The sequence below is a fragment of the Varanus komodoensis genome, unplaced genomic scaffold, assembly GCF_004798865.1.
Source record: "Varanus komodoensis strain SLA01 unplaced genomic scaffold, ASM479886v1 scaffold21, whole genome shotgun sequence".
Lineage (NCBI taxonomy): Eukaryota > Metazoa > Chordata > Lepidosauria > Squamata > Varanidae > Varanus > Varanus komodoensis.
The window spans coordinates 7,984,380-8,010,545 of NW_025335589.1; the positions used below are offsets into that span (position 1 = coordinate 7,984,380).

General features: G+C 36.9%; 2 protein-coding genes across 23 annotated transcripts in view; one reads left to right on the forward strand and one right to left on the reverse strand.

The window, feature by feature from the left end:
- The window catches only part of DCLK2 (doublecortin like kinase 2), a 273,637-nt gene that overhangs the window by 117,875 nt on the left and 129,596 nt on the right, over positions 1 to 26,166 (forward strand). For 9 of the 10 annotated variants that reach the window (XM_044430965.1, XM_044430968.1, XM_044430969.1 and 6 more), the window contains one exon: positions 20,900 to 21,079. The gene's annotated coding sequence lies outside the window, so the exon portion shown is untranslated. Of the gene's footprint in view, positions 1 to 10,366; positions 10,420 to 11,115; positions 11,178 to 20,899; positions 21,080 to 26,166 lie in introns of all 10 variants that reach the window. The other variant, XM_044430964.1, reaches the window with a different exon arrangement.
- LRBA (LPS responsive beige-like anchor protein) overlaps positions 1 to 26,166 on the reverse strand; it is a 435,651-nt gene that overhangs the window by 30,339 nt on the left and 379,146 nt on the right. For 12 of the 13 annotated variants that reach the window (XM_044430947.1, XM_044430950.1, XM_044430949.1 and 9 more), the window contains 3 exons: positions 20,886 to 21,053; positions 6,563 to 6,652; positions 2,294 to 2,486 (listed from right to left, as the gene is read on the reverse strand). In XM_044430947.1, the coding sequence (XP_044286882.1) occupies positions 2,294 to 2,486; positions 6,563 to 6,652; positions 20,886 to 21,053 (451 nt within the window). The remainder of the gene's footprint in view (positions 1 to 2,293; positions 2,487 to 6,562; positions 6,653 to 20,885; positions 21,054 to 26,166) is intronic. The other variant, XM_044430957.1, reaches the window with a different exon arrangement.

Here is a 26,166-nt window from a genome sequence, read left to right on the forward strand (position 1 = left end):
GAATGTACGAGAAAAGATTTAAAAATGGTGTTATTTTCAGGCACTAAAACAACACAATATCCTATAAATCAAATACTATGTGCCATTGCTTCACAGGGACAATAGAAGTTTCTTCCATTTATTGAACACCATCAACCAAAAAAAAACCAAACCCAGGTGCTTTTAAGGACTGCTTATTACATGTATTTTAGATTATTGTTATTCTCAATGTGTGCCATCGTCAGAGGTTCCAGCTCTGGCCCATAAGCTAGAGCAGATGCTTGACCGGCAGGCTCTCATGTTGCAACAAAACAAAATTAAGTGGTAAAGAGCACTGAAAACAAAATGTGACAACCATCTGCTGACTATGGGAAAAATACTTTGAACAGCACAGCACAAAGGACTTGTTAAAGTTTTAAAATATTATTTTTATAACAATGAGAAAGGAATTTCTGGATCACATGGCATCAAATATTTCATCCATCATCTAAACAGTGCATACATTTCTGGACTGCAATGTTTTATGTAGATGTATGAACAATTTTTGTACCTGAAACATTTTTGTTTTGCTGATGCTAAACACATTACTTTTTTCCCAGAGCCTTCACTTCAAAATGTCAGTGAAAGCTTCCGGAAATGGAAACTAACATAATAAAAATCACATGTGCAGTATCTCACATTTTCACATGTATTTTGCAAAGCATATGCTTATTATAAAAGCAGCATTGCTGGAATGATTACACATTTCTTATGGAATTCAAAAGTCTTGCATCAGTAAAATCTGAATTAATGACAACACATTTTAAGTTTCTAGCCTATATGGGCATAAAGCTATTTTTGGCTGTAAAACTGGTTAAGCAGAATGAAGCTGGCATACAATTGTACTTGACTACATATAGCTCATGTTAGATGCCTCACTGTCCTTACATTTTTGAAACATTTTTGAAATTGTGGGTTTATAATCTGAACAGCAAAGAAGGGAGATCAAGAATAAAAAGGGGTAATGAAGGGTTACTGGGTAGCAGGCAGTATCTTGCAGGTGAATTTCATGTTGCAGAAAAAGACCACTCCAGGGAGCAGTATGGCAGAAAGCAGCTAGAGATGTGGGATGCATGCAGACCATCTTTTACCAAATGGTATCCTGCCCAGTTATACATGTGTCCACAAGGTAAACTAGTTCTCTCCAGCATCCTGCCAACTGGAAAGACATTCCACTTCTCCCTATGACTATGTGGTGCAATTGCCATAATCATTTGATACAGCATTGGAAATAAAAAGCTTAACAAAGCTTTCAGATACATTTCATAGTAAGTTACCAAGGTGTGCATGGCTGCTTGTTTTCTGTCATAATGTTCAGAAAATTGGAGGAAACCCTTTGCTATAACAAGCAAAAAGAGAAAGGAGATGCAGAAATTCATAGGGATCAAACATAGAGTCTAAAAAGAGATCCTGTTTCTTTACATAGAGCTTTCTTTAAGTGAGGAGGCAGAAAGACTCTTGTATTGTTTATGGAATAAAAACAAATTCAAATAGACAGTGGGAACCAATGACGATAGAAGCCATCAGACAACAGTTCTGCAGTTCTTCCTGCAAGGTAGAGAATTAGGATTCAGGGTGCAAATATTGTTCCTGGATTTGATTTCAGAAATACTTAAAAAGTAATGTCTATCCAGTCAGGTCCTCAAAGGACAACCAATTTCTTGATAAAACTTGTTATAAAAGAGCTTAAAGCCAAGACTGAATCAGATCATATTTCTTAGTAACTTGTCAGCTATGCCCTGATTTGTAAAGGCTATTTATTCTAAAGAACAAGGTAGAAATCTTGATGAGTTCTTACATCATTTTATTATCATAAAGAGGTGGCTTTGCATTCTATCACATTATTTCATGACATTACTGAAAAATTGTTTCAAAATACCTTTCTGAAATTACTGTTAACAGAGCCTGAAACGTAAGAGATTAATTAGTAGAATATGCAGCTAAGACAGGCATTCTGGAACGTAGTGGGCTGGATCCAAAGAGCTCATTGTGTTCCTGACATTTGCCAGTTTTCTCCAACTACACTACCCTACTGTAGTTCACTAGTTGGAGCTAGTGAACTTATTCTTCACTAGCTCCCAGGGGTCCTCCTATTCTCAGGACTGGCTTTTCTGGAGGCACAATGTGCAAGCTCAACAAAAAATCCCGTATTTCTAGCAGAACTCCATTTGGGATTTTAAAGATCCAGCCCATTATGGACAAACAAGGAAGCCTGGGCCATGAACATGCCTACGGGTCACACACATTCTTTAGGTGTTAATATCTTCAGACTTACCAGGAAGGTTGTGCCACTTATTCATAGCGAACAGTCGGTTAGCAGTGACAGTAATCACAGCAGGATTTGCCAGACTAGGCTGGGTGTTGGCTGCTACATGCGTTACTGGGGAGTTGGATGGAAATTTTAGGACCATGATGACATCCTGTTGAGCTTGGTCTGTGAACATCAATGGACTCTGCAGGAGGAGATACTGTTGAGTCGGCACAACAAGACCCCAACCACATGGGAAAAAGGCAAAGGAGATGGGAAAGAAAGGACAGGACAAGAGAAGGAAGACCCAATTAAAAAAAGCAAGAACCGATAGCAGCAGCAAATGAGTGCCAGTGCAGTAATTTTTGACAGGTCCATGGAAACTATCATTTCAGTGAACACCTTGATGTTTGTTCTTAATTGCATGCAGAGCATGAAAACATCTAAAGCCAACATATGTAGCTGGCCATCACTAAGCCTATTAAAACGTTTCCAGTTGCCTGTGACTTGCCAAAAGGTTTAGGTTTCACACCAACAGAGGAAGTGCTAAAAGAAAAGCAAGCCCCAATAAAGAAATAAATAAATTTAAGCAGAAAGAATTCCTGCCTTGTTCAGAACTTTAGAAGCTGCATTAAAAGCTCATAATCAACTTGATTGCAAATTAGAGATAGAAAACACAAAATAAATAGGCAATATATGTACAATATGAGCATATACCTCCAGAATTCACTTAGAAATAGCAATACAGATTTTATTTTTCCATTGTTCCCACTCAAAATACAACACAATAGTAAAAACCTCTAACACACATATCTTTAGACACCATTCAACTATCTTTAAATAAGATGGTTTGAATCCTGAATTTTGTGAGCACATCTCTCCTGCTTTCCCTTTGCAGAAGCTTTAAATCAAAGTCTTTTGAAGAATAGCACTCTATTTAAGCTAGACAGGCTTGTTCTCAAGTAGCATCAAAGTACTATTCTTTCCTGTTTGTGGGAGTTGTTCTTGCCCATGTGAAAAGCTGATTCCAAATTGAAGACCCTCTCACCTATTCCTTCCCAGAAAAGCTTTTTCCATCCTAAGGGAAATTTGTGCTGCTTGTGAGCCAGACACTGGGAATGCTGAATCTTACTTAATTGGTCCACCTGTTTGGTTTGAAACTGGCTCACTGAATTAATGAATTCACATCCCTCACCTCAGACCTTTCTGTTCAGTATATCAAGAATGTAAAGAAATGTAAATAAACCCAAGGTTTGGATCTGATCATCTCTCTGACAAATCTTGCTCACGAACCTTGACATTTCCTTGCCACATTCCAACCCCAATTCTTCATCTAGTTCACGCTCTGAGTATTAATTTTCTAACTAGGAATGCTGTGTTTTGAGAGAAACAGGCTCCATCTCTACATATTGTTGCCCTTCCATAAGCTGAAGTGACTTTTATCCACATTAGGAGAGGAGGAAGACATTGCTTTGGGTGATTTTCTGCTTTCCCAACTCTAATGCTGCTCTAGAGGATCTTTCAAACTTCTGGAACACATTTCAAAGCATATATGGGGCTCCAAGAGGAAGGGGAAATTGTGAAATCCACCTCTTCTGTTCAACCTGTGAGAATGTTCTGTAAGTTCAAATTCAAGCCTATACCACTAAGTTTTGAAGAATAAATGAAAGCTTGATGTTAGTGGGTCGAACTTCTCTACTTTAGTTGCACTTAGTTCACACTAAAATCGATAGTACTTAAGAGAAACATTGACTATATTATCCTATTTATTTCAATGAGACCTCACTTAGTAAGGATGCAGCACAATAATATGCACACCTTTAAAATTTGCTGTCAGTGAAGGTAGTTAAAAAGATTGCAACCAGGACTCCAGTAAAACAAAATGTTTGAAAGCACACACAAAATAATATGACACTGGATAAAGATGAAATAAGACTATGAAAGTAATTAGAATAAATTCTAGAATAAATTATACTAAGAGAATGGGTGCTTTGAGATTTATGTAATATTATTATCAGGTCAATGCAATTTACTTCAAAAATAGGTAATGACCTGAAGTAGGAAATCAAATTTAAATTACTTTTCTGAAAGTATATGCTTGCAGTCTCTAGGTTATACTATTGCAACAAAAGTGGCACTCATATTTTGTGTTTTTTGTTGATACCATGTAATCGTTATACCAATCAAAGAACGGTTTGTCAATTAGGTAGAGTTTGCTGAATGAAATTGATATTTTATGTGGAGCTTTTACTTCATGGTCTGTTACTATTACCTGCAAATACGGCTGAATAACTAATTCTTAATAAAAAAGTATCTTTATGGATTTGAATACACTGGTAATGGTTTTTGCTCATTTGTCATCAACAACATTAAAATACTTGCACACAAATGTTAATACATATAACATTTTATGTTATAAAGTGCACAGTTAACATATTGTTATATAGAACTAATAAAAAATTAAGTGTATTTGCATTTTTATTATCACTCCTTTTAAAAAAGTTATTTAGAGTAGTTAGAAAAACATATTGCACTATGAATTCCTATTTACAGTCTTTGTATAAAGGTGTAAATAAAAACAACTAATAAGCTACCCAGACACCCTTTTGAGCAAGTGGCTAAAAGCCAATCAATATTATGAGTTAATCCTCCCTGGATGCTCATTCAATTAAAGGTGTCAGTAATGCCTCATCTGATGTGGCCTCAATTAAATCCAGCTATCTGATGGTGTGAAAACACAAGGGGATACAGCAACAGCAGCCAAACCAGACAAATAGGCAGCCTTCATGTGACTGCTAATTACTACACCTGGTGCATATTATGGCTTGTGCACTTAACACAGCCCATGGTGCCTTTAATTTCTTCTCCCCACATAACCCAGAAAGAACACATTGAAACTTTTAGTGATTACCCCAATCATTATGGTGGTAAAATGTTTGATTTTGTAATGGAGAAAGCCAAAGTACTAATGCATCTGGAAAGACAGGGGACTTTTTGCCAAGGAGGCAAGGGGGAGTGGCACTTGTACTCAAATTCTGTTGTTCACATATATCTATAAAATGGCACCTGGGCTAGCAACCAACAATTGCTGGGAAAGTAAAATGTGTGAATCTTAATGTAAAACTGATTATGTGCATGTACCTTTTTAAAGACATCCAATCACATATGCGCCTTCTGTAAAAGCTGTAAAGTGCACAGCACTAACAAAATCTCACTACTATTTGGTACAGTACATGTGTTCACATATATGAGAGAGAGAAGGAGTGAGAGGGAAAAGAGAAATCTATGTAGTCTGTAAATAAGAAAACAATGTGTGAAATCAGTCCTTACTTTTGAAATTTTAAAAAGACAATCCTTGAATCAGTTTCTAGATTCTCATATTATTTTGCAAACAGACAGTATTTTCATCTCATACATTATTGGTGCATTCATACCAAAGTGTTTACCTGTGTGATGCTGCAATCTGAGTAACTTTGCAACTGAGAATGGTTTGAATCCAACAGACTTAACAGGCCTAAACAAGCTTAATTTTCTGTGTGATTCTGACCAAGATGACTAGCAGTAACTAGGATTCAGTTTTGGAAACCCATCTTGTGTTTTTTGCTTCCCACCAAAACCTCAGAAGATATACACATTTTCTCTTCAGTTTAGCCCATCTCTTTCTTCATTTTCTGCTTTGTATAAGTGCAACTAATTACCAGGAACTAAATGTTAAAAACGTTTTACAAAAGTATTTGCCATCTCTTAATCCAATATATAGAAAAATTGTGGCTCAAATACTCTTGACTTGTTATATATTTCAAAGCACCCATTATCCTAGAGTAACAGAAATTTGTATTTGCAGATTATATACTAAAAATAGATCTAAATACCAGGCAAATATCTGTGAGCACACTCAAGACAGAAACATATGTAATATGTGACACTTCATTAAAAAAAACCCATGCACACATTGGATACTTTCCACATCCAGTAATAAAATGGCAAATCTATCACTGATCTGAATATATATACCCGACTTGTAATGTCCTGGGTAATTTGTGTGGCGATGTAGAAGAAAGCAAGCGTGTTACCTTCCACCCATTTGCCACTTCCACCTTGATTTAGCATTGTATTGGATTTCACTTTGAACATGAACCTTGTTTGATACCTGATTTAAGTGTACAGAAAAAAAATACATGTTATATCATTTAGGAAAAAGAACTATACTGTGTGTGTGAGTAGGTGTGCATCCATGTGTGAGAAAGAGAGAGAATTAAAAGCAGACTATTCACAAAGAATTAATGTTCTGCTTACCACCTGCATAGCAGAGCTTCTTGGAGGATGTGGCTCTATGAGCAGTTGAGAAGGTGTCTGTCCAAAACTTCGGATTTGAGCTTCGACAGCCTGGAAAAGACATACAAAGGTTTGCATGTTAAGAGGTGTTAATTACAGGCAATAGAACCATAACTGTCACCTGAAAATGTCATTCCACACTTCTGGTTTTTTTTTCATCTTGAAAATGAAGCCCGTGTGCACACAGTGGGGCTAAGTGCTTGGCACTGGTATTAAGGATGAGGTAATCTTTTTAGTACTCTCAATGCTATTTCCATGAGAAACTGCAAAACTTCCTTCTGTTCTGTGATGTTAAACAGAGACTAGCTATTACAATCAGGAACTCTCCTTATAGGCTCCGTTTTTATTTGTTTGCAACTTGCTTATTCTACTTCATATGAAGAAAGGCAAAAAAGTTAATATTTTGCATGTATTAAGAAAAATTAAACATTGATTTGAGTACCTCAAAGTAGGCACTGAGGCTTGGCTTTCAGCCTACCCCAAGCAGAAAAAGGAAACACTACTATTCAGCAGAATTACTTATATAAAATGGAAGATGTTTCTACCATATCATGTAATAAAAATGTTCCATCAAAATTTAAATCACTTCCATTTGGATATTTTTTACAGAAGTCATGTAGGCTGTCTGGGGACATATTGGCTGGAGAATGCTGAGAACTGTAAGACTTTTTTTCCCTCTCTAAACAGGCATAGGATTCTGCCCTTTTTAAATAAAATTGGGTTTAATTAATGATACCTAATGCATTAAAACCATAATTTTGTGATACAGTGATACATGTGGATTCCCATTTCTTGCCATTATACAAAATTAGTCTAAGGTTGCAATTGTGTGTGCAGTTAGGCTACTTGGATCTAACCCATTCATTTAGGGGCCTTACATAAGAGCTCCAGATAAAGGTTCATACACAGCACCATCACAGCAATTTTTAAAATTTGTTTTAATGATTTGCTTACATTGGGAAATTAAATTATTACACTAAATGACTGTGACAGTTCCAACCCAATGTGGGTGGTCTCTCCAAGTGAAACCAAAAGATTTGGGGGAGCAGTACTAAGCAGGCTAAGAAGGCACATTTGGAAATAACCCAGTCATGGGACACTAGTGACTTGTATCCTAAAATATGTGAATGTAAACAAGTTCATGGAAAGGAAGTTACTCATTCCTTCTTCCCCACTGCAACTAGCTGAAGCACCAAAAAAGGCTCTCCAGAGGATGAAGGGGACATCCTGAAGATAGGATTCAGCAGAAAAGTAAATGGGGAATTTTCCTTCTGTAGACTTTCTTAGGTTAATTTAAGAACCCAGTCTGATTTGAGTCATTTCCCTGTACTCTCAGAAGCCCAGTTCCCATTCTCCTTCCAGTTTATTCTGTATGGGCTCCTGACTCCAAAGAAACCGTCTTTTAGGGCTGCTGGTGGCTATGGGGGATAAGGCAAGAAACTTTCCTTCTGTGAATTTCCTTAACACCTAAGGTTACATGTACAAAGATGAAGGCCATAAGAACCTCTTTTGCTTTTCCAACACAAGGGTACAACTACATGTTTCAGACAACATGGGACTGCTTCCAAAATGGCAGCCCTGTGCTAATTCCTTTTCCTCCTATGTCAAATCTAGCTCTCCCAACTCCAACATACCTCAAGTAGTTTTATGCTGTCTATGCATGTCAGTGCCCACAACAGTCAATGATGTGAAGCATGAATGGGGAACCCATTTTGTAATGATAACAGAACAGATGTTGAACTAACTTCCATGGTCTGGCTTAAAGTACAGGATGTAACAACGCTGCCTAAGTTAGTCCTTTCCACATTCCATTATTACTTTTTCTGCAAATGGTATATAACATTTTACGCACATTAGACTGAAAAATGTGTAAAGAGACTAATGATTAAATATGGATCACTTATGCTGGCAATAGTATACACACACACACACACACTCAGTTGATTATTTGGTAATGTCAAATGATTTATCTGCTTCTCCTATCTCTGGCAGACTCCCCAGAGCCTGGAGAAAAGCAGACTTTCCTGGGAGGAACTTAGCTTTTAATTGAATGTGTAGCTCCAGTTTCTGAACATATTAACTATTCCAATACTCAGTTTATAAGAAGAGAAGTGTAGGGGTCCCAAGTCTGCCCAGGAGCCATACCATCTGCTCTGAAAGTTTATCCTTTAATGCAAAACATGTGGATTCAATTGATTAGTGATTATGAGGCAAAGGAACTCTGTACATGATCAGGAACAATTCTGAGTTACTTCCTTTATTTCTGGATTTAGCCCTAATGTTAAAAACAGCAACCAGGGATGAGTCTAGTTGAGCCTTGGCACACATTAAACTCTGCTCTGTTTTAACTGTGAAAAAAAGTTAATTCAATAGCATGCAGTGCCCACCAAATAGGGCTGTAAATTTCTTCAGAGACCAGTATTAGAAAGTTTGAACATATGGATGCAGTTAAGGCAAAAACAGATGTTTGTTACTTTTCTTTGCAGCACCACTCAGAAATGAAATCAAAATTGCTTCCCCTTAATGTTTATGTCTGAAAAGGACTATAAAATGGAATGGGAAGGAGGTAGAGGGGGATGTGAAAGTCAAAATGAGGGAAAGGATGGAATAGTGTCCACAGTTGTTACTGAAAACAATGAGAATTTTTGAGACATTTCAAGTATAATGATGGCAAATGTTGTACATACTGAGATTTAACAAAAGCCCTTAACTACTTTTTGATTTTAATTTTAATGTTTTAGGGTTGTATTGGTTTAAATCGTTCTATACTGCCTCAATGAACTTTTAGCAAACACAGCAATATATAAATGCCAATAATAAATCATATTAAACAAGCCACTTAAAGCTACTTTTATCAATCACCAAACAACAGACAAAAATCACTGCTACATGTATACATCTAAACAAGATTTAGCTTGACCAGTATAAGAGCTATGCAAACTTTCTATACTATAATGCTCTTGGCTTCAAACTGATGGACAGCCAAAACTAAAAGGGGAAGATCTAGAAAATCTGCTTGTTTGTCAAATATGATCACTCATTTTTTATATATTTGAGCTTAAGTATCTCATTTTCTTTGAACCTGGTGAATGCTGGCCTACATCCTTGTCCGTTTTATTCTTACAACAATCTCTACAAGGTAGGTTCAGCTGAGAGGCAGTACAGGGACTAAAGCCACCCAGTGAAAAGCTTTCCTGACTGAGCAAGATTTGCGTCTGGAACCCCATATCCATACAAAGTATTCTTTGTTGTGCCACAGAAGTGCTGCTGGATTGAAAGACATGCTTGAAGAAAGATCAAATAAAAATTGATGGTGCTACCAACAAAACACAAAAAAGAAGACACTGTCTTCCACTGTTTGTTCTCTTTGTGTTGCTTTTCCTCCATACATTACCTACATTCAAAATTATAATTTCTTTAGGCTATGACAATAATTCATGATTTCTTGTTATTACTTTCTCTTGTTGCTATTTTCTCTTCATTTGCTCTTCGAAATAATTTATTTCCCTTTCCCTTCCTATGATGTTGCTGAACTGTAAAGGACATTGAATTTCCATTCACATGGCACCATTGCATGTTATCACTGAATGGTATAACTTGGGCAAGGCAGAATTTCCCCTTGCCTTCATTGTTCATGAAGCTAGGCGAGGCACTAGGTATTTCAGGGTGGGACAGGCAGGTAGGAGTCACAACACTTTCAGGTGGAAGCGTCAATGTACATTTCAGTGTGTGGTAAGTGAGAGGTTTTTTTTTTTTTTTCTTTAGCTAAAGAAGCAAAGTTTTGCCATGATGTAGCATCACCCATATGAGTAATTCTGGTAGGTATTTGCAAACTGAACTGTAACCAATGGAATCTTGGAGTGGAAGCTTAGAAGGTTTTTTAAGTTTTAAAAGAACAAAAGTCTCTTCAGCCATTTCATCAAAATGTAAATATCCTACCCAAAAGTACTGCAGGCCCTTAAAGATTAATCCAAAATTTGGAGATGGTTTTTGGTCCCTCATTAAGTGAAGAAAAAAGCTGGACAGAGTACCTTGGCTTCGTGCATACCTGTCTGTGTTTTCTCTGGTCATTCAATCTGATACAATTTTATTTTCAAAAAGGAATTTAACAGACACATAATCCAACCAATGTAAAAACTTTCTAACTCAGTTCTTTGGGAATCAGACATTAAAAATGATTGACATATGCTGTTAGAAATACTGGTAGAAAACAAAGTGAACAGTTCTACATTGATACATTCTACTTAGGCCTTGGCTAATCAAATAATTACTGTTTAAGGCACAATTCTATGCATATAGACTGAAACAAATCCTACACGGTTGGCTGAGGGATGCTGGGATTCAAAGGACTTAATTCTGTCAAATATAAGCATAGGATTGAACCTTAATCTACTAAAAAAAAAACACACACCGCCCCCTGATTAATTTAACAGCAGATTATTTGTTTTGTTTCTTTAAAAAACAATTACAAGAAATGTAGATACCAATCCCCATTTCCCTTTTTTCTCACTTAGGTGACAGCGCCTCTTTCTAAGATGATGTCTACTACAACATGTGTGGCTTTTTGTTGTTGTTTGTAAGCATGGTTTTTTTTTCTTCAGAATCTATGGGTTGTGTCTACTAGTATTCCTTCCATTTGCTCAAGAGACTTTCAGGTCCTGGAAAGGTCTTTGATCCAATGAAGCTTTGCAAAGGCAAGTAGGGGAAGGAAAAAATTCTTATTTCTCTTTCTATTTAAGGTCTTCAAGCCACCTCCCATGTAGTTCTTAATCTTCCAATATAGATTTAGAGAAGTACAATTCTTTCCTCTCCCCTTTTCATAAATGTCTATGTTAGATCAGAGATCAAGAACTGAAGTCTGGATAATATTGGATGCTTGGTGTTTACTCATATGCAAATATAAGCAATAGAAAAATAAACCAAGATTTCTTTAATAGAACATGAATCCTAATATTTCCTCTTGTTAAGTAGCAAACCTAGAAAAACTGGTGTCATCACTGACAAAAATCCATGGTGCTGCTCAGGAATAGTGCAAGCTTTGATTTTGACTTTGGACAACAGCCTAGTTTTGAAATAGAAATTGACTTGTTTGTAAGGAAGCTGCTGACAGGAGGGACTGTAAAGAGAGAGTCTGTGCTTGCCAGCAGGGCTTGGGTATTTCTCCCTGCTTTGCCATATCCTCAGTCCTATAAGCCATCATACAAGGGTTGCTTTTTTTGTGATGTATGAAGGTATTGTGTTGTTTCAAGGACAGCCTGGCGACTTTTGCCCAGGAGAGGTGTTTTAAGTGATGGCCAGAAGTGGAGTTAGCAGAGGGTGCTATTTCTTGGGTCAAGACATGGGACCCTGGTGAAGGAAGGGTTGCCTTATTCTGCTTGTGGATGGCCTGTTTGAAGTGCCTTGTTTATTTTCTTTCCCTTTTTTATTTGTGAGTTTGATGTAGATGAAATAACTGTCTTATTGTTAAGTCTCTTAACATGAACTGTTCAGTGAATTATTTAATATGATTTTATCTTACTATTGTGAACTTACCACTGTGATCTTACAACTGTGTCATTGTTAACCTACTCATCTTAATGTTGTAATTATACTGATTGTAACTGTTTGCTTTTAAGCAGTTCTGTGAACTATCCTGAGACAATATGTTATGCAATATGTGGCATAAAAATAATTTGCTATGACTATATGAATATTCCTGGACCTTTCAGTGGTTTCTGATAGCATCAACTGTGGTCATACCTATTTGAGAACAAACAGGCAGAAGCTGAATAGAACTTCAGTTTATATTAACAATCTTAATTGTGCAAGGGCAAATGGCTGATCTAAGAAATTCCACTATTCAAGATAGTCTAGTGTCTCTCTAGTGTTACTTCTATACCTAGTTGTGGTCCAGAATTTTTCAGGTTAGTGCTGTGTACCACAAGAATTTTTTGTCATATTTGGTTGATTAACCAGATATAGCCAATTTTGGGCAATTATGGCATGCACACTGTGATCCATGCTTCGATAAACTCCAGGACAGACCACTGCAATATGTCCTGTTTGGGCCTACTTTTTAAGACTGTCTGAAACCTTCAATTTGGACAAAATGGGACTCATCTAATTACATTTGCATGGCTTCCAGTTCAATTTGGTGTGCTAGTTTTAACATTTGAAGCCCAACATAGCCTGCGTTTAGGTCATAAAATGGTATTTAATTTATTTAATGCACTACAGCCACCTTCCATGACTACAGTCTTTAAGTGAATGACTTCTCAATACCAGATTTCCCATACACTTGAGAAAAGTCATCCATAGCTCAGTGGTGGAGCACATGCTTTGAACACAAAAGATCCTATAATGAATCTCTGATACCCTCCATATAGGAAAGAATAAAGGAAGAACATTTGCTAAGGCCCTGGAGAGCTATAGTCAGTACTGTAAATGGAACAACAGAAAAACAACTAGCCCAGCCCTACCAGAGGAAAATTCAGCCAGGCAAACACACTTCAGAAGTCTCTGAGTTCACATCCTTATGTATTTGAAAAACCATGTAAGATAATATATTCTATTTCAAATATCTTTACTATTCAAGATTATGTACAGAAACTCACAAATCTGTGTTATTTTTCTGTTTTAAAATGCAAACATAAATATATTAGGGGGTGCACTACTTCATAGTGAGAAAGCAAATGAAAGGGAAGACTGAAATATAATCATGGGTTCACCATAAACTTCATGTAAGAAGGGAAAATGGTATATGAAAACATTTTTGTCCAGCCTAATTATGAGAACGGCTGTTGCATGTAATTATATTGCAGCCAGTGAGTTTAAACAGAAAAGTAATTACAGTTTGTGAAAACAAGGATTTATTTCCCTCTTCAGAGTCTTGCAACTTGCTCTAATCTGAGTCTGTACATTCCAAGCATATTAAACTGGGGCCTAGTGTAGCTTCAATGCAATCTCCAATTCATGCAAACTGTCCGTCTACTACATCGTAATCCCAGCTGCCAATCTGAAATAAACCAGTTAGTCAGAGCAGACACAACCTACAGAAACAAATGTCACTCAATAATGTTCAGAGGCATGGGGTTCATGGATAATTTCAAACAGTATCTTTGTCTGGAACACTGATGTGCTCATTGAGAACACCTAAATCTCTGGCTACTGGAAATAAGCAGATAAAGTAAAACAAGAAAAATGACCCTGTAACTTCTTGAAAGAGACTAAGTGGAAATAGAAAAGAATAATAAAAAAAATAACCTTAAAGAAAAAATGACTGGATATAATGTATGCAAGAATGCAAACTACTTTGGGAGTGGAACAGATTCATTATGACATTAGGAATCATCACATCTACTTTCACACAGTTTGAGACTATCATTCAGGCTGTACTATCACATTTCATGGTTAGCAATGCTGGATAGAAGTGTAGGCAAGCAACCAGCATGCTGAGGCCAGGACTTGAGTTATGTTCTGCTAGACATTACAGAGGGTTGCCAATTTTGGCACTGGTTGATTTTTCCTATCATCAGGTTCTACCCAGACTGTTGGACTAAATGAACATTTTGGCCTGACTGAGAAAGGCAATTTTTATGCATACTTATGTTCCAAGGTCAGTTAATTCTTCCCAAGAAGTACAAGTTTGGCCAAATAAATTATCACACTGCTCTGTTCTTATCTTCTTCAAATTATTATTGTTTAAACAGAAACTTCTAAGTTGCCAAATGAAAATGGATGGATCATCATATAAAAACAAAGCATATACTTGAGAATCAAGATATTTCCTCACCAAATGAAGCCTTATAGGGAGAATCTACATGTTTTATTTTAAAAAATGCTACATGTAATATAGCTGATGATGGATACAAGCAGAACACTGTCTCCTGAGAGTATCCTTGTCTAAACAAACTAATTCAGGGCCAAGACTGAAGGAGGTTCAGCTTTACAAAAGAAAAAAGGGAAAACACCTCTTTTCTCCTGAATACATTACCTTCTTGCAGAGGACCTGTTTTTCACTAAGCTTCAGAGGACGAGATCAGAGCACAGCGCCTAGTACTGTTGACAAGCCAAACTCCAGGTGGCCATGAAAACAATATGTTTGGTTTTGATATGTTCTTCCAAAAAAAAAAAAAAAAGTCTGGTACTGTTTTATGGTATTTTAAATGCGGGTTTTCAATTAAACCTAGCCTAATCCTTAACATTTATTTAGCTTTTCACACACAGTTCCTGTGCTGTGCTGTGTCAAGCAAACCATCTGGGTAGCACACTTCTGGCCAGTGGTTCTTCCAATATAAATTTGTTTCTATAGTATGTTTGAGTTGTATCTAAATGCAGTCTTCACTTATTTTATTTACACTTTCAAAATAAGCTCTTTTGCCATAGCATTGTGTAATTGCTTTATTCTATTACCAAAATATGCAGCCAATGTTGTTCCTCACCTACCTGTAAACAAGACCCGCTGATAACTTGGAAGTATTTAGCAACTGTTAGGTGATGCTATAAATACAAATTGTGTTTAGACTTCCTGAAAGATTCACCGTCTCAGCTGTCTTCCCCTGATTTAGGGCTGAAATACCTGGCTCCCACCATTAATAAAAAGGAAGGGGAGGTGAAGCATACTTTCTTTTTGATAGGGTAGCAGATCTAAGGATGTAAACTAAACATTACTAAGGCAAGTGAAGCAGAGAAGGGCTCCAAGCTATAAATATTTATATAAAAATCACCTTATAGTTTTGAGGTGAAAGTTGTATAAGACCTACCCACAGACACGTAATGAACATGGAACAAACCTGAGCCGCTTGTTACTCGTGCACACAAAGAATCTTCAAAGGTCTTCTGTAATCATACCTACTGCACTGAGACTAAGGTTTTGAGCACACAGATTCATGGGTGCAAAAGTCCTGGTGAGCCCTGATGACTTTGGGGGCAGATAAAGTATTTTTAACACTTATTTTGGTAACTTATTTCAGGACCAAGGAACACAAGTAGGGAAGCAGCTAAGAAATTACAAAAGCGGAAACTAAATTAGAAAGATATTTCTGCTTAGTAAATAGAGCAGTCTATAATAAATTCAATTTTTAAAAGCCATTTTAAATATATATGCAAGTTAAGTTCTTACTATTTACTGCTACCCTTTTTCACATCTTTTGCAAGAAGTACTAGAAAGATGTTTCGAAAATATAACACAAAGTGATGAATCTCACTAATCTTGCACTACTGTGTTATGTGCTGTCAAGTCATCTCAGACTTATGGTGACTCTATGAAAGAAAGCCCTCCAAAATGTCCTGTCCATGACAGCTCCATTCAGTCCTCTCAGGTTCAAGGCTGTGGCTTCTGTTATGGATTCAATCTATCTCATATTTCTTCTTTCCTTTTGTCTTCTGCCTTCGACATTCCCTAACATGATTGTCTTCTCCAGTGAGTCTTGCCTTCTCATGAGGTGTACTACTTATACTAGTACTTCTGTCTATATGTCTGAATATAGCACAAAAGACCATCTAGAACTCTTCCCCTATCAGCTAATTTATTAGTCTTTGTCTTGGAATATAGCTAAATTAAAAGTTAAATTTTAGCTAGCCAGACAGAGCTGGATTTGAATTCAAATTTTACCTCCTCTTCCCTAATCCTTTTCTCAGTAACAGTGTCAAGGACACTGTGCCTTAACATTTCTTTTATGCAAGGCCTTCTAAGGAAGAAAATAATTAGTTTTTGCACAACATTTTAATATATGCTCTGCTGTTCTTCAATGAAATTTGCTGAAGTTGTATTGTGCCTATTACTATTGTTTTATCTTTGATCCTAACTAGTGTTCCACTGATGGCATAATCAGCTTCACCCATGGGAAAATCCCAGTAACAGGACTGCAGGGAAAGGCAAATTTCACAGGGGTCTCCTTCCAGACTACAGCTCCTTGAACACCTAACAATCTGCTCTTGAAGTTTCAGGGAGCTTCTGCAACCATGCAGTGTTAGTACAGAGGTCTGCAAAGGGAAGTAAAAATAATGTCTCATTCTACTTCCTTGGAATCTAACATGCACAATTTATAATTTCTTTCTGTTTCAACATAAACTTAATGCTTAAATAAAGCTAGCATAATAAACAATCTGCTTTAAACCACTATACATGGAGATAAGTTTCATCATGTCTTTTTCAAAGCATGCAGATTGTAGATTCAGGGAAACTTACACCAAAATAGTAAGTTTTATATTTGTGTTCTGTGATCACAGCTGTCTGAGACCCTAATGTTACATAACTGCAAAGCTTGAAGCTGTTCTGGGAAGTCAGCAAATCTCCTAAAGGAAGTCACAACAACCGTGTGTACTAATAAATAATTTCTGAGTTTTATTCATGGTACTATTTCTGACTATAACTTCTGAAGGAAAAAAAGGACCTAACAGTTCATGTTAAGCTTAATTTCTAAGGGTCTTGGGGAGGTGGTTAAATGAAGCTGGAATGTTAGAATAGGTCCTTGAGGAGATGGATTAACAGACAGAGAGATGATGAGGCTGTCAGAAGGTACATGACAAATTCATTTATCACATGGATCAGCAATTTATCACATGCATATATGTATGATTACAGAGATATGCACATGACCTGATTTTGTATTACTTTTATCTTCACTCATAACTAAAAGCAGAATAATTCACCTTGGTTGATGTTGGTATAGAATATGCCTTGCAACCTTTAAGATATGATACAGCAGAACAGCTCTCTCTCTCTCTCTCTCTCTCTCTCTCTCTCTCTCTCTCTCTCTCTCTCTCTCTCTCTCACACACACACACACACACACACACACACACACACACACACTTGTGTGCAAGTGCACACGCACACACTTTGTTCTGTAGCAGTAGACTATGAGGGAGAAAGGTGCAGTCAGGTAATGTACTCTGCACCTAGAAGTTAGAAAGTTAATATGGAACATTCTGTGGTTATCATAAAGTAAAAAAAAAGCAACTGCAGAAAATGTTGCTTTAAGGACTTTGTGCATAACAAATCTGGGAGTGACTGACTGCACACATCTACATAACAACACACACATGTTATATGAGAGAGATGATGCACGTTGGTGCTTGGTCTGGCTTCATTCAACCTAAATTCCAGTCCCGATCTAGGATTTTATTTCTTTTTTGGTTCCTTGCATTTATTTAAGAAGACTTAGAGCCAAGTATAACACTTCAACATTGCCACACTGTATGTATATTTTGTACTTGGATGCACCCATCCCCTCAAGTTTTAATATAGTCTGGCTGAAAAAAGAAAGCTAGAAATGTTCAAGAAAGAATTAGAAAATCAATTTTGTTATAAACGTAAGAAGCTTATCATTTTCAGACATTCTGAGCTGTATCCAACAGGATCCATCCACTGATATAAATCATGTTGCACTAGAAGAAGCTGTCTCCAGTGCAACACCAATAGCACTTGCTGGAATAACTGGTTTTCTGGGAAAATCCATCATATAAGCTATCACTACTGGTGTTATTCTATCCATTTATGCAAGTGTGATGTATTTAAGGTAGAAGTGGAGCCACATGTAATACCTTAAAGCCATAAGTTACATAGGCATGCATCACAACCATATATAATAACTGGTTTATGTTTAAGCCTCCTCCTATTCATTCCTAAGTATCAAAAAAGAGGAATGCTTCAGCTATAATGGATTAGCTCAGTTCTGTCCCCTTCCCCATTTACTCTTTTTCCACCCCATCTTTGAAATTACACTTTCTGCATTTTTAAAAAAAATATATGGGCTTTACAGAGGTGTGGATCTGAACTGCAGCAATTGTCTTCTACAGCTCAGTATGTCTTCTGTGATTCAAGATCTGAAGTACCAGCAGAGTGAGCTACTTTTATTTGCATTTGTGCTCAAATTCCTGTACCCACTGCTACTCCATATAAATATACAAACCATCTGTGAGCATTGGTCAAGTACTAGATATATTTTTCATTAAAAATTAAAAATATATTAATATTATATATATATAATTTTATTGATATTAAAATATAAGTACTGCAATGTGATGGAAAAGAAGTCAAATTATGAATACTAAAGCAAATAACCTTTGGTCCTAATTTCTGGAGTCTATTGATAAGAAAACAATTGTGTCCTTAAATGAAGACTCTTAGCACCTTCTTCTGTTGATGAGCTTATCAATGCCAACCTGTACTTTCTATTCCTCCTTTCCTTCCTAGTATATCCTGCAATAAAATGAGGTGAGTAAATACTATGGTGAGAGAGCAAGAGGAAGTAACACAGATTTCAGAAGGACTACAGAAGGATACCGTCTCCATTTAGGCTAACACTTAAGAATAGATTTTTAATTTTTGTTGCTGTTGCTAATAAACACTAGTTTACACTAGGCCACAACATAACTGAACATGCTTTTCAGTTTTATTGGTAATACAGCTGTTTTGGAACAATTACAAACTACATAAAAGTTTAATGTGCTGCAGGCTGTTATGCTGATTACATCATGGAAATGGTAAAGTAGGTAATAAAATCCTTTTATTCAGAAATCAAAGTGATGCTAGTTTGTCACATGTGATAACTGTTTGGGACATTATGATAGTGAGGGTTTTTTATTTAGCATTCAAGACTTCCTGGTATAACAGAGAAGAAGTCGACATTCATTATGTTCCTTTTCCTTTTTGTAAGAGAAAACCATTTAGACACACCCTAAATAATACTTTTGTTTTTCTGAGACCATACAGGGAAAGCACTGCTGCTATCAGCTTACATCTTCCCCATGTACCTGACTAAGAAGTCAAAGAGAACCATGATGAAATGTCAACATGTTTAGCATTTGCCTTGTTATCCTAATTAACTGCTGCTTGCAGGAAGCTGAAAGGGCCTTGATATGGTGACATCACGTTGCATGGTAATAAGAACCATGACTGGGTGCATGAAGGAAAGCAGTTCAGGGGAACATCAGTAGAGCACTGAAACACAGAACAGCCATTTTTAAATCATTAGTAGTCAAAATTGCACCTCTTAGAACAAAAAGGGTATTTTCTATTTTGCAAGCTCTTGTTCAAATCTTCAGGTTGCTTTTTACATTACATTTGGCTATTGAGAAGTATACTAGGATTATGTCTATCTCAGTTTAAATGTTGAACCTGCAATTCCCCTAGTACTGCATTCACAGATGCACCTTTTAAGAAATGTTGGATGTTCTTCTGCAGCTAACAGCACTTCAGACATACACAGAAGGAGGCTATGATTGAATGTATGATTCTACAAATAGTTGCCATAAGAATTATGTTTCAACAATACTATGTTGTGGTGGATTCGCCTTAAGAAGGAGAAGTCAAATTAACTCTCCATTCCAGGGTGCAAGAAAAATTTAGTTTGACCTCATTGGTGGTGGTATGGCGTTTAGGGTTGGGATGAATCCTGTCAGAATCCACCCCCCTAGCACCCATGTACTTGCTGTCATGCTCAAGCCCAGTCCTACAAAGTTATGTGAGGCAAGAAGAAGGCTGTGAACATTTCTGAACTCCTGGCTGCACAACTGGCAATCAGGTGCAGCTGCCCAGAGTGGCTGCAGAACGCAAAAGAGGGGTGCTGCAAACAGTAGCACTGGGCACCATTCCTGGCAGCCTACTGTCTTCCCTTCCCAAAACAACTGGCAGTGACAGAGCCAGATGCAGAAGAGAAGCACAGTAGGTGGCATGCCAAGCACCATTCCTAGCAACCAAAGTTCTTTCCCAGTTGAGGCAGGCAGGCAGCCAGCAGCAGCAGCTGTGAGGGACACAGGAGAGGGGTGCTGAGTGAGCAGTGCATGTGAATTGATTCCTGGTGAGCACCCTGTGAACACTGAGCACAATTGCCAGGAACCTGGACTCAAAGTGGACTGGAGTTGGGGAAATGAGCCCAGGGCATCTGATGGCTTTCCAGCCCCAAACAGATTCCCTGCATACCCCCAGTTGTGTTTTATACATAACATGCCCAACAGTAACTCATGTAACACATCAGGATTTTGCAATGCAAATCATGTACAGAAACTTGAATATATTAAAAGAAAGTACACAGAAACATGCATTTATTGGGGAATATATATGCACATTGTATTAGGGAAAAATCACTTGCAAAAAGTGCGTAAACTATGAAAGGTGCATATGAAAATGCATGTATTTGGAGACATGCAGACATAAGCAGGCACAAAGTTTTGTGATGCCTTTTTTATGAAGCCATAAATGATGCTGCAACAAGCTGAAACAAAGTTATGGCCTTGAAAAAGTTCATATAAGGAGAGATTCCTTTGTGAAATTCTATTGTTCCACAAGCTAACAAACTTACCTCTCTCATTACAGGATCTGTTATAGAATTGAGATCGACAGCTCCTTCATAGGTCAAATAGAAGAATACATTCAGAGATCTGACAGCTTCAGGCCCTTGCTGTTTGTAGCCAAAAATCAGATCAATCCACTGGTGAAGCTGACAGGAAACAAATTCACTCTCCAGGGCCTGCAACAGAACACAAAGCCATTTATGTGGGTCCAAATATTTATTCCTAATATTTTCTTGAATCTTTACAAAATAACATAGGTGCATTAAAAGTAATTAGCAATTTCTAAATGTAGATTGTCAGTTGGACAAAATTTAATTCACTAAACTATTACACAGAAATCTGTCAAAGGGTTTGTGTGTGTTACAATGAAAAGGACCAAAACAAGGGAGTTTCACGTATCTGCTGATTCTGCAATCTGTTCTTTGCTTTGAATGGGGCCCATGGATCTTCTGCAAGTGATTATAAGCAACCCAGCATTACTTTGGCTAGCATCATATACTCTGTATTATTCACTCTTTATGGAATTAATAGCCTGCAAGTCAAAGGTAAACACTCTGGCTCTTGGTCATGTGCATTTAACTCAAGTTTAATAATAAATGTTGCACCTCTATCATTAATGGCTTTGCCATTAAACACATGCAAGAATCAGCCTTGTACCTTTGTCTTCACCGTTTCTTGGAATAAAATTTCTGCTCTTATAAATGTAAGTAAGTAAACATATTTCTACTGAGTAGCATACATGAGACAATTCGATTGCCTTTTCCTCCAGTCTTTTACCAACTGCAGTTATTTTCACATGCTCTATAAAGGGAAAAATTGTAAGGGTGGGTGTTGCAATTGAAGGGAAATGATGATGACACACATTCTCTCCCTAAAACTTATTCTCAAAAGACCTGAAAGAGAAGGGGGGGGGCACTGAATATACTGCCTTGAATATTTTCCAGAGGAGCTATATCACTTATGAATTGTATTATCTAATTCAATGGGCCAGCCCTCTTCTTGCAAGCAAGTTGCTGCAAAACTGCACCCTATAACAAGATTAACATTTTTCATTAGCACTAATTAGCTTTATCTGGTTTGTAAGCCATCTTGAGATCTGTTTTGGATAAAGATGGTATAGAAATGGTTAAAACAAATAAATTTGTGCACAAACCCAACATAAGAACACAAGGATGCCACATTGGATCAGACCAATGATGAAGCTAGTGCAACACTCTGTTCAGAGTAGCCAATCAGCTATCTACACAATCCCACAAGCAGAATGTGAGTGCAACAGTACCCTCCTGCTCATGTTCCGCAGCAACCAGTGTACACATGCAGACTGTCTCTGTTACTAGAGGTAGCATGTAGCCAGGACTAAAGCCATTTATAGTCTTATCTTCCAGGAATCTGTCCAAGCCCCCTTTAAATCATCCACATTGAAGGCATTCACTACATCTCATGGAAGTGAATTATTTTATTTAACTATGACTTTTGTGAAGTATTTCTTTTATCTATCCTGTCTGCCCCACCAATCAGCTTCATAGGATGACATAGGTTTCTAGTATTATGGTGGAAAGCAAATAAGTCACTCTCTCCATGTTCTCCACACTGTTCATAATTGTGTATACCTCTATCATATCTCCTTTATCTGCCTTTTCCTTTTCATAATCTAAATCATCACAGCTGTTGTAACCTTTCCACACAGAACAGTTGCTCCAACCCCTTGATCATTTCAGTTGCCTTTTCTCAATTCTACAATAGCCTTTTTACGTGCAGCGACAATACATTTTTAGGTGCAGCAATCATATAATTATTAGTGTGATTGCATCACACATTTGTATAAGGGCAATATGACATTGGCAGTTTTATTTTCAGTGACTTTCTCAATTACACTTCAGATAGAGTGTAACTTTTTCATTGCAGCCACATACTGGGTTAACACTTTCATTGAACTGTTCATCACAATCTTCTTAAGTCAGTCACTGCCAGCTCAGATCCCATCAGCTTATATCTGAAGCTGTAGGGGATTTTTAACCAAGGTTCACTTTCACTTGCTCACATTTACTTTACAGGTTTGCTTCTGTGCCAGAACGGCATCTACATACGTCTGTTTCTGCTTGCCATGTTGTGTTTGTTCTCAGATGACCTAATACATTAAAATTTGAATCAACATTTGTACAACTCTTAGCCCAATCCAGAGAGCCGGCCATTTACATATGCATGTACTGTGTGTGCACAGGAAACAATCTGCACTGTCTGAGATATCTCAGGGGTAACATGCGTCACCCATTCTAGTTATATTTTGCAGGCTCAGAAGTTCTGGTTACACTCAGACATGCCCCTCAGTGCCATCCCTGTCACTCAACAATGAGCTAGTTGCCCTGGGCTGCCGATGTGAGTAGATGAGGGGATGGGAATGAGTTGAGTGGAGGACAGTGCAGTATGTGCCACACTGGTTGCCCTAAGTCCTTCCAAGCACTGCTACTTCAGTCTGTTTGGCTTCTGTATATGGTGGATGGGAGAACTTGCTCAGGGAGCAATCTGTCTTCAGGTGGCTCTAATGTTCCACTCACAAGAGGCTCCTCTTCATTTAAAAAGGAGAACACCAGACATACATTTCTTTGTGTACATGGAGCTTCCCATGTGTTGAAATGGACAGAGAGGTCCTTGTGTGAAGGGTCTCTTGGAATAAATGCACAGAATCATTCATTCAGCAAGCACAGCTAGTCTACATCTTAGTTTACGGAAAGATACTCTACAACAATACAATAATAATCAAATAATGTGACAAAGGAAACATTTGTCAGTACTTTTAGTAAACCACCACCCAGCATGTTCTGAGTGGTACAGGGGGGTTGAGTTACCACAGCAATTCAATGCAAGATCTTTGTGCAAAACTGTTTTATTAATATGTTCATTTGTCTTTGGTTTAAGAAGTATACTGAAAAATGCAAAGAAACAGGACATGTTTATAATGTACAGAAATTAAGCATGGTTTTCTTTTCAAGGAAATGCCTAATTTAAACTGCAGAAACCCTGAGATACCACTCCACAGTGTGCATACAGAAATGATTGGTTAGTTTCATTAACTGATGCCTGAAGAAACATTTAAATTGACACATAAAAACAGCAATTGTCTTAATTTGTGTGGTGCACTCCACACAAAAGCCCTAAATATGTTCAAATTAGAGCAAGCTGCTTGATTGTCACTGCAATCTCATGTCATGTTAATGCATGACAAACATTAAACTATACACTTAAATGGCAATTTATATCATTTAAATGTTTACTGCCTGAGCAACTCATCACTCATTTAAATGTGATTTTCTGACAGCTAATTTCAGTTAATTTTCCTCTATTCACTTAATTAGAACTTTCAATCAAGAAAAGGCCTATCCATATCTTCATGTTCATATCATTTTTTCCATTTAGAAGCTCAGTTAGTGAATTGCTACAAACATCTTTTATAATGGATGACTGTGCGGTATGTCAAGTCACTTTTCTCTTCTACGCAGTCACCAAACCAATGACCATATAGGAACATTTTCTAATGCATATTCTATCAGGAAAGCTAAGCTTATTTATGTAAGCAATACTATGGACAGTACTTTAAATAAAAATAAAAATTTTATAAACACACACGCGCACACACACACACAATTAAAAACAAACACAGCCAAGCCAATTAAATATTAATGATTACAAAATTGTTTAATAAGTTAAAAACTGTGAATTCTCATGCAGGTCCCCACAGTACTCCACTTCGGGGCTATAAAATTCCATAAGGCAATCATGTGAATTCATTTTGTTATTGCTTCCTTTCCAGAAACATGTACTAGATATTTAATTCTCTCATATTATTTCATCAAACAGATAAAAAAGATGTGTGAAAAATATGGCGATTTTTTAATATTATTAAAATATACATGGCTCTGCTCTAAAATCTTAACAGGAACACCAACATACATTTAATTCTCCATAAAGCCAACAAGGCCCAGTAACTATTCTAATATTGTTCAGCAGTCATCTCAAATTACACATCATGTATGTTTACCTGAGAGAAACCCCTGCTTGAGCACTCAACAGTTATACAGAAGAGTGTTTCTATTTTTGCTTTCATGTTATAAAGTTAGCATAAAAGGGTTTTAGGCAAAAAATTACTAAGAGTGCAATTCTGTACACATTTATTCAGAAGTGCAACTGAATTTAATTAAAGCCAGTGCCAAGTCATGTGAGTATGAATGTAGGTGCATCATAAGTCTATGAAGCACAGAGAAATAATATTAATAATGAAGTAGGCCATGGATGTTATTTATTTTTGTTAAATCAAAGTAATGTTTACACAGATGATATTTACACACAAGGGCTACTTCTTTCCCATTGTGTAATGTTACGGAATATGATAACCAAGTAACTAAATAGAATAGTGACATTTGATGAGGGGTCTTCAGAAAGTTTCCGCACTTTTTAAACTCTCTATATTAAGAATTTCAGAAACAAATTACATCACTTTTCTACATAGTCACCTTTCTTTGCGATGAATTTTTCCCCAGTGTTGTACCAAATTTTAATGCCATCAGCAAAAAATACATAAAATGTATTTATAAAAAAGATAAAAACTTTTTGAAGACCCCTCGTATTTAGAGCAATTTAAAAAAACATTCTCAGATTCTTTCATTATTCTCATTAACCATTATGCATATGTTAATGAATGAATTACAATAGAAGCAATTATAGAAATGCAAGACAAAGGGCTACTGATGTATCCAGCTAGATACTAGACTTTGCTTTATAAAACTAATTGAATAACTTCTAAGAAGTCTATATTTCTGAGTGTAAAAATTGCAAACATAGCAAATTTCCTCTATAAATCATTAGGCTACTTTAGTTTATTCTTCATGCCCAAAAGACTAAAATTGTCTAGATGTATAAAAAAGGAAAACCAAAGAATCCTAAATATTTAGAATCACTCAAAGCTTCTGAGACAGACAGTGCTCATTAAAGCTACAGTTAAATACGGTGTGCAACAAGGGGATACTGAGCTTCTTCCCCCGGCTGCTCTTAAACCCTGACCAATCAATCGTTAGTGCTCCCACAGTACACGGGATACATCATTTACACCATGTATGTGCTCTGAGAAAATTTTGTAAAAAGGAAAATCCACTAAAATGACCAACACAGTACAATAATATTCAGCTATATTGAGTCATTGTAAAATAAATCAGGAACTAATGCCCAATTGTTAAGGATCAAATCAGACCACAAGAGGACTGCCATGGAAAGCCACATACAAAGTGTCATTTCAGT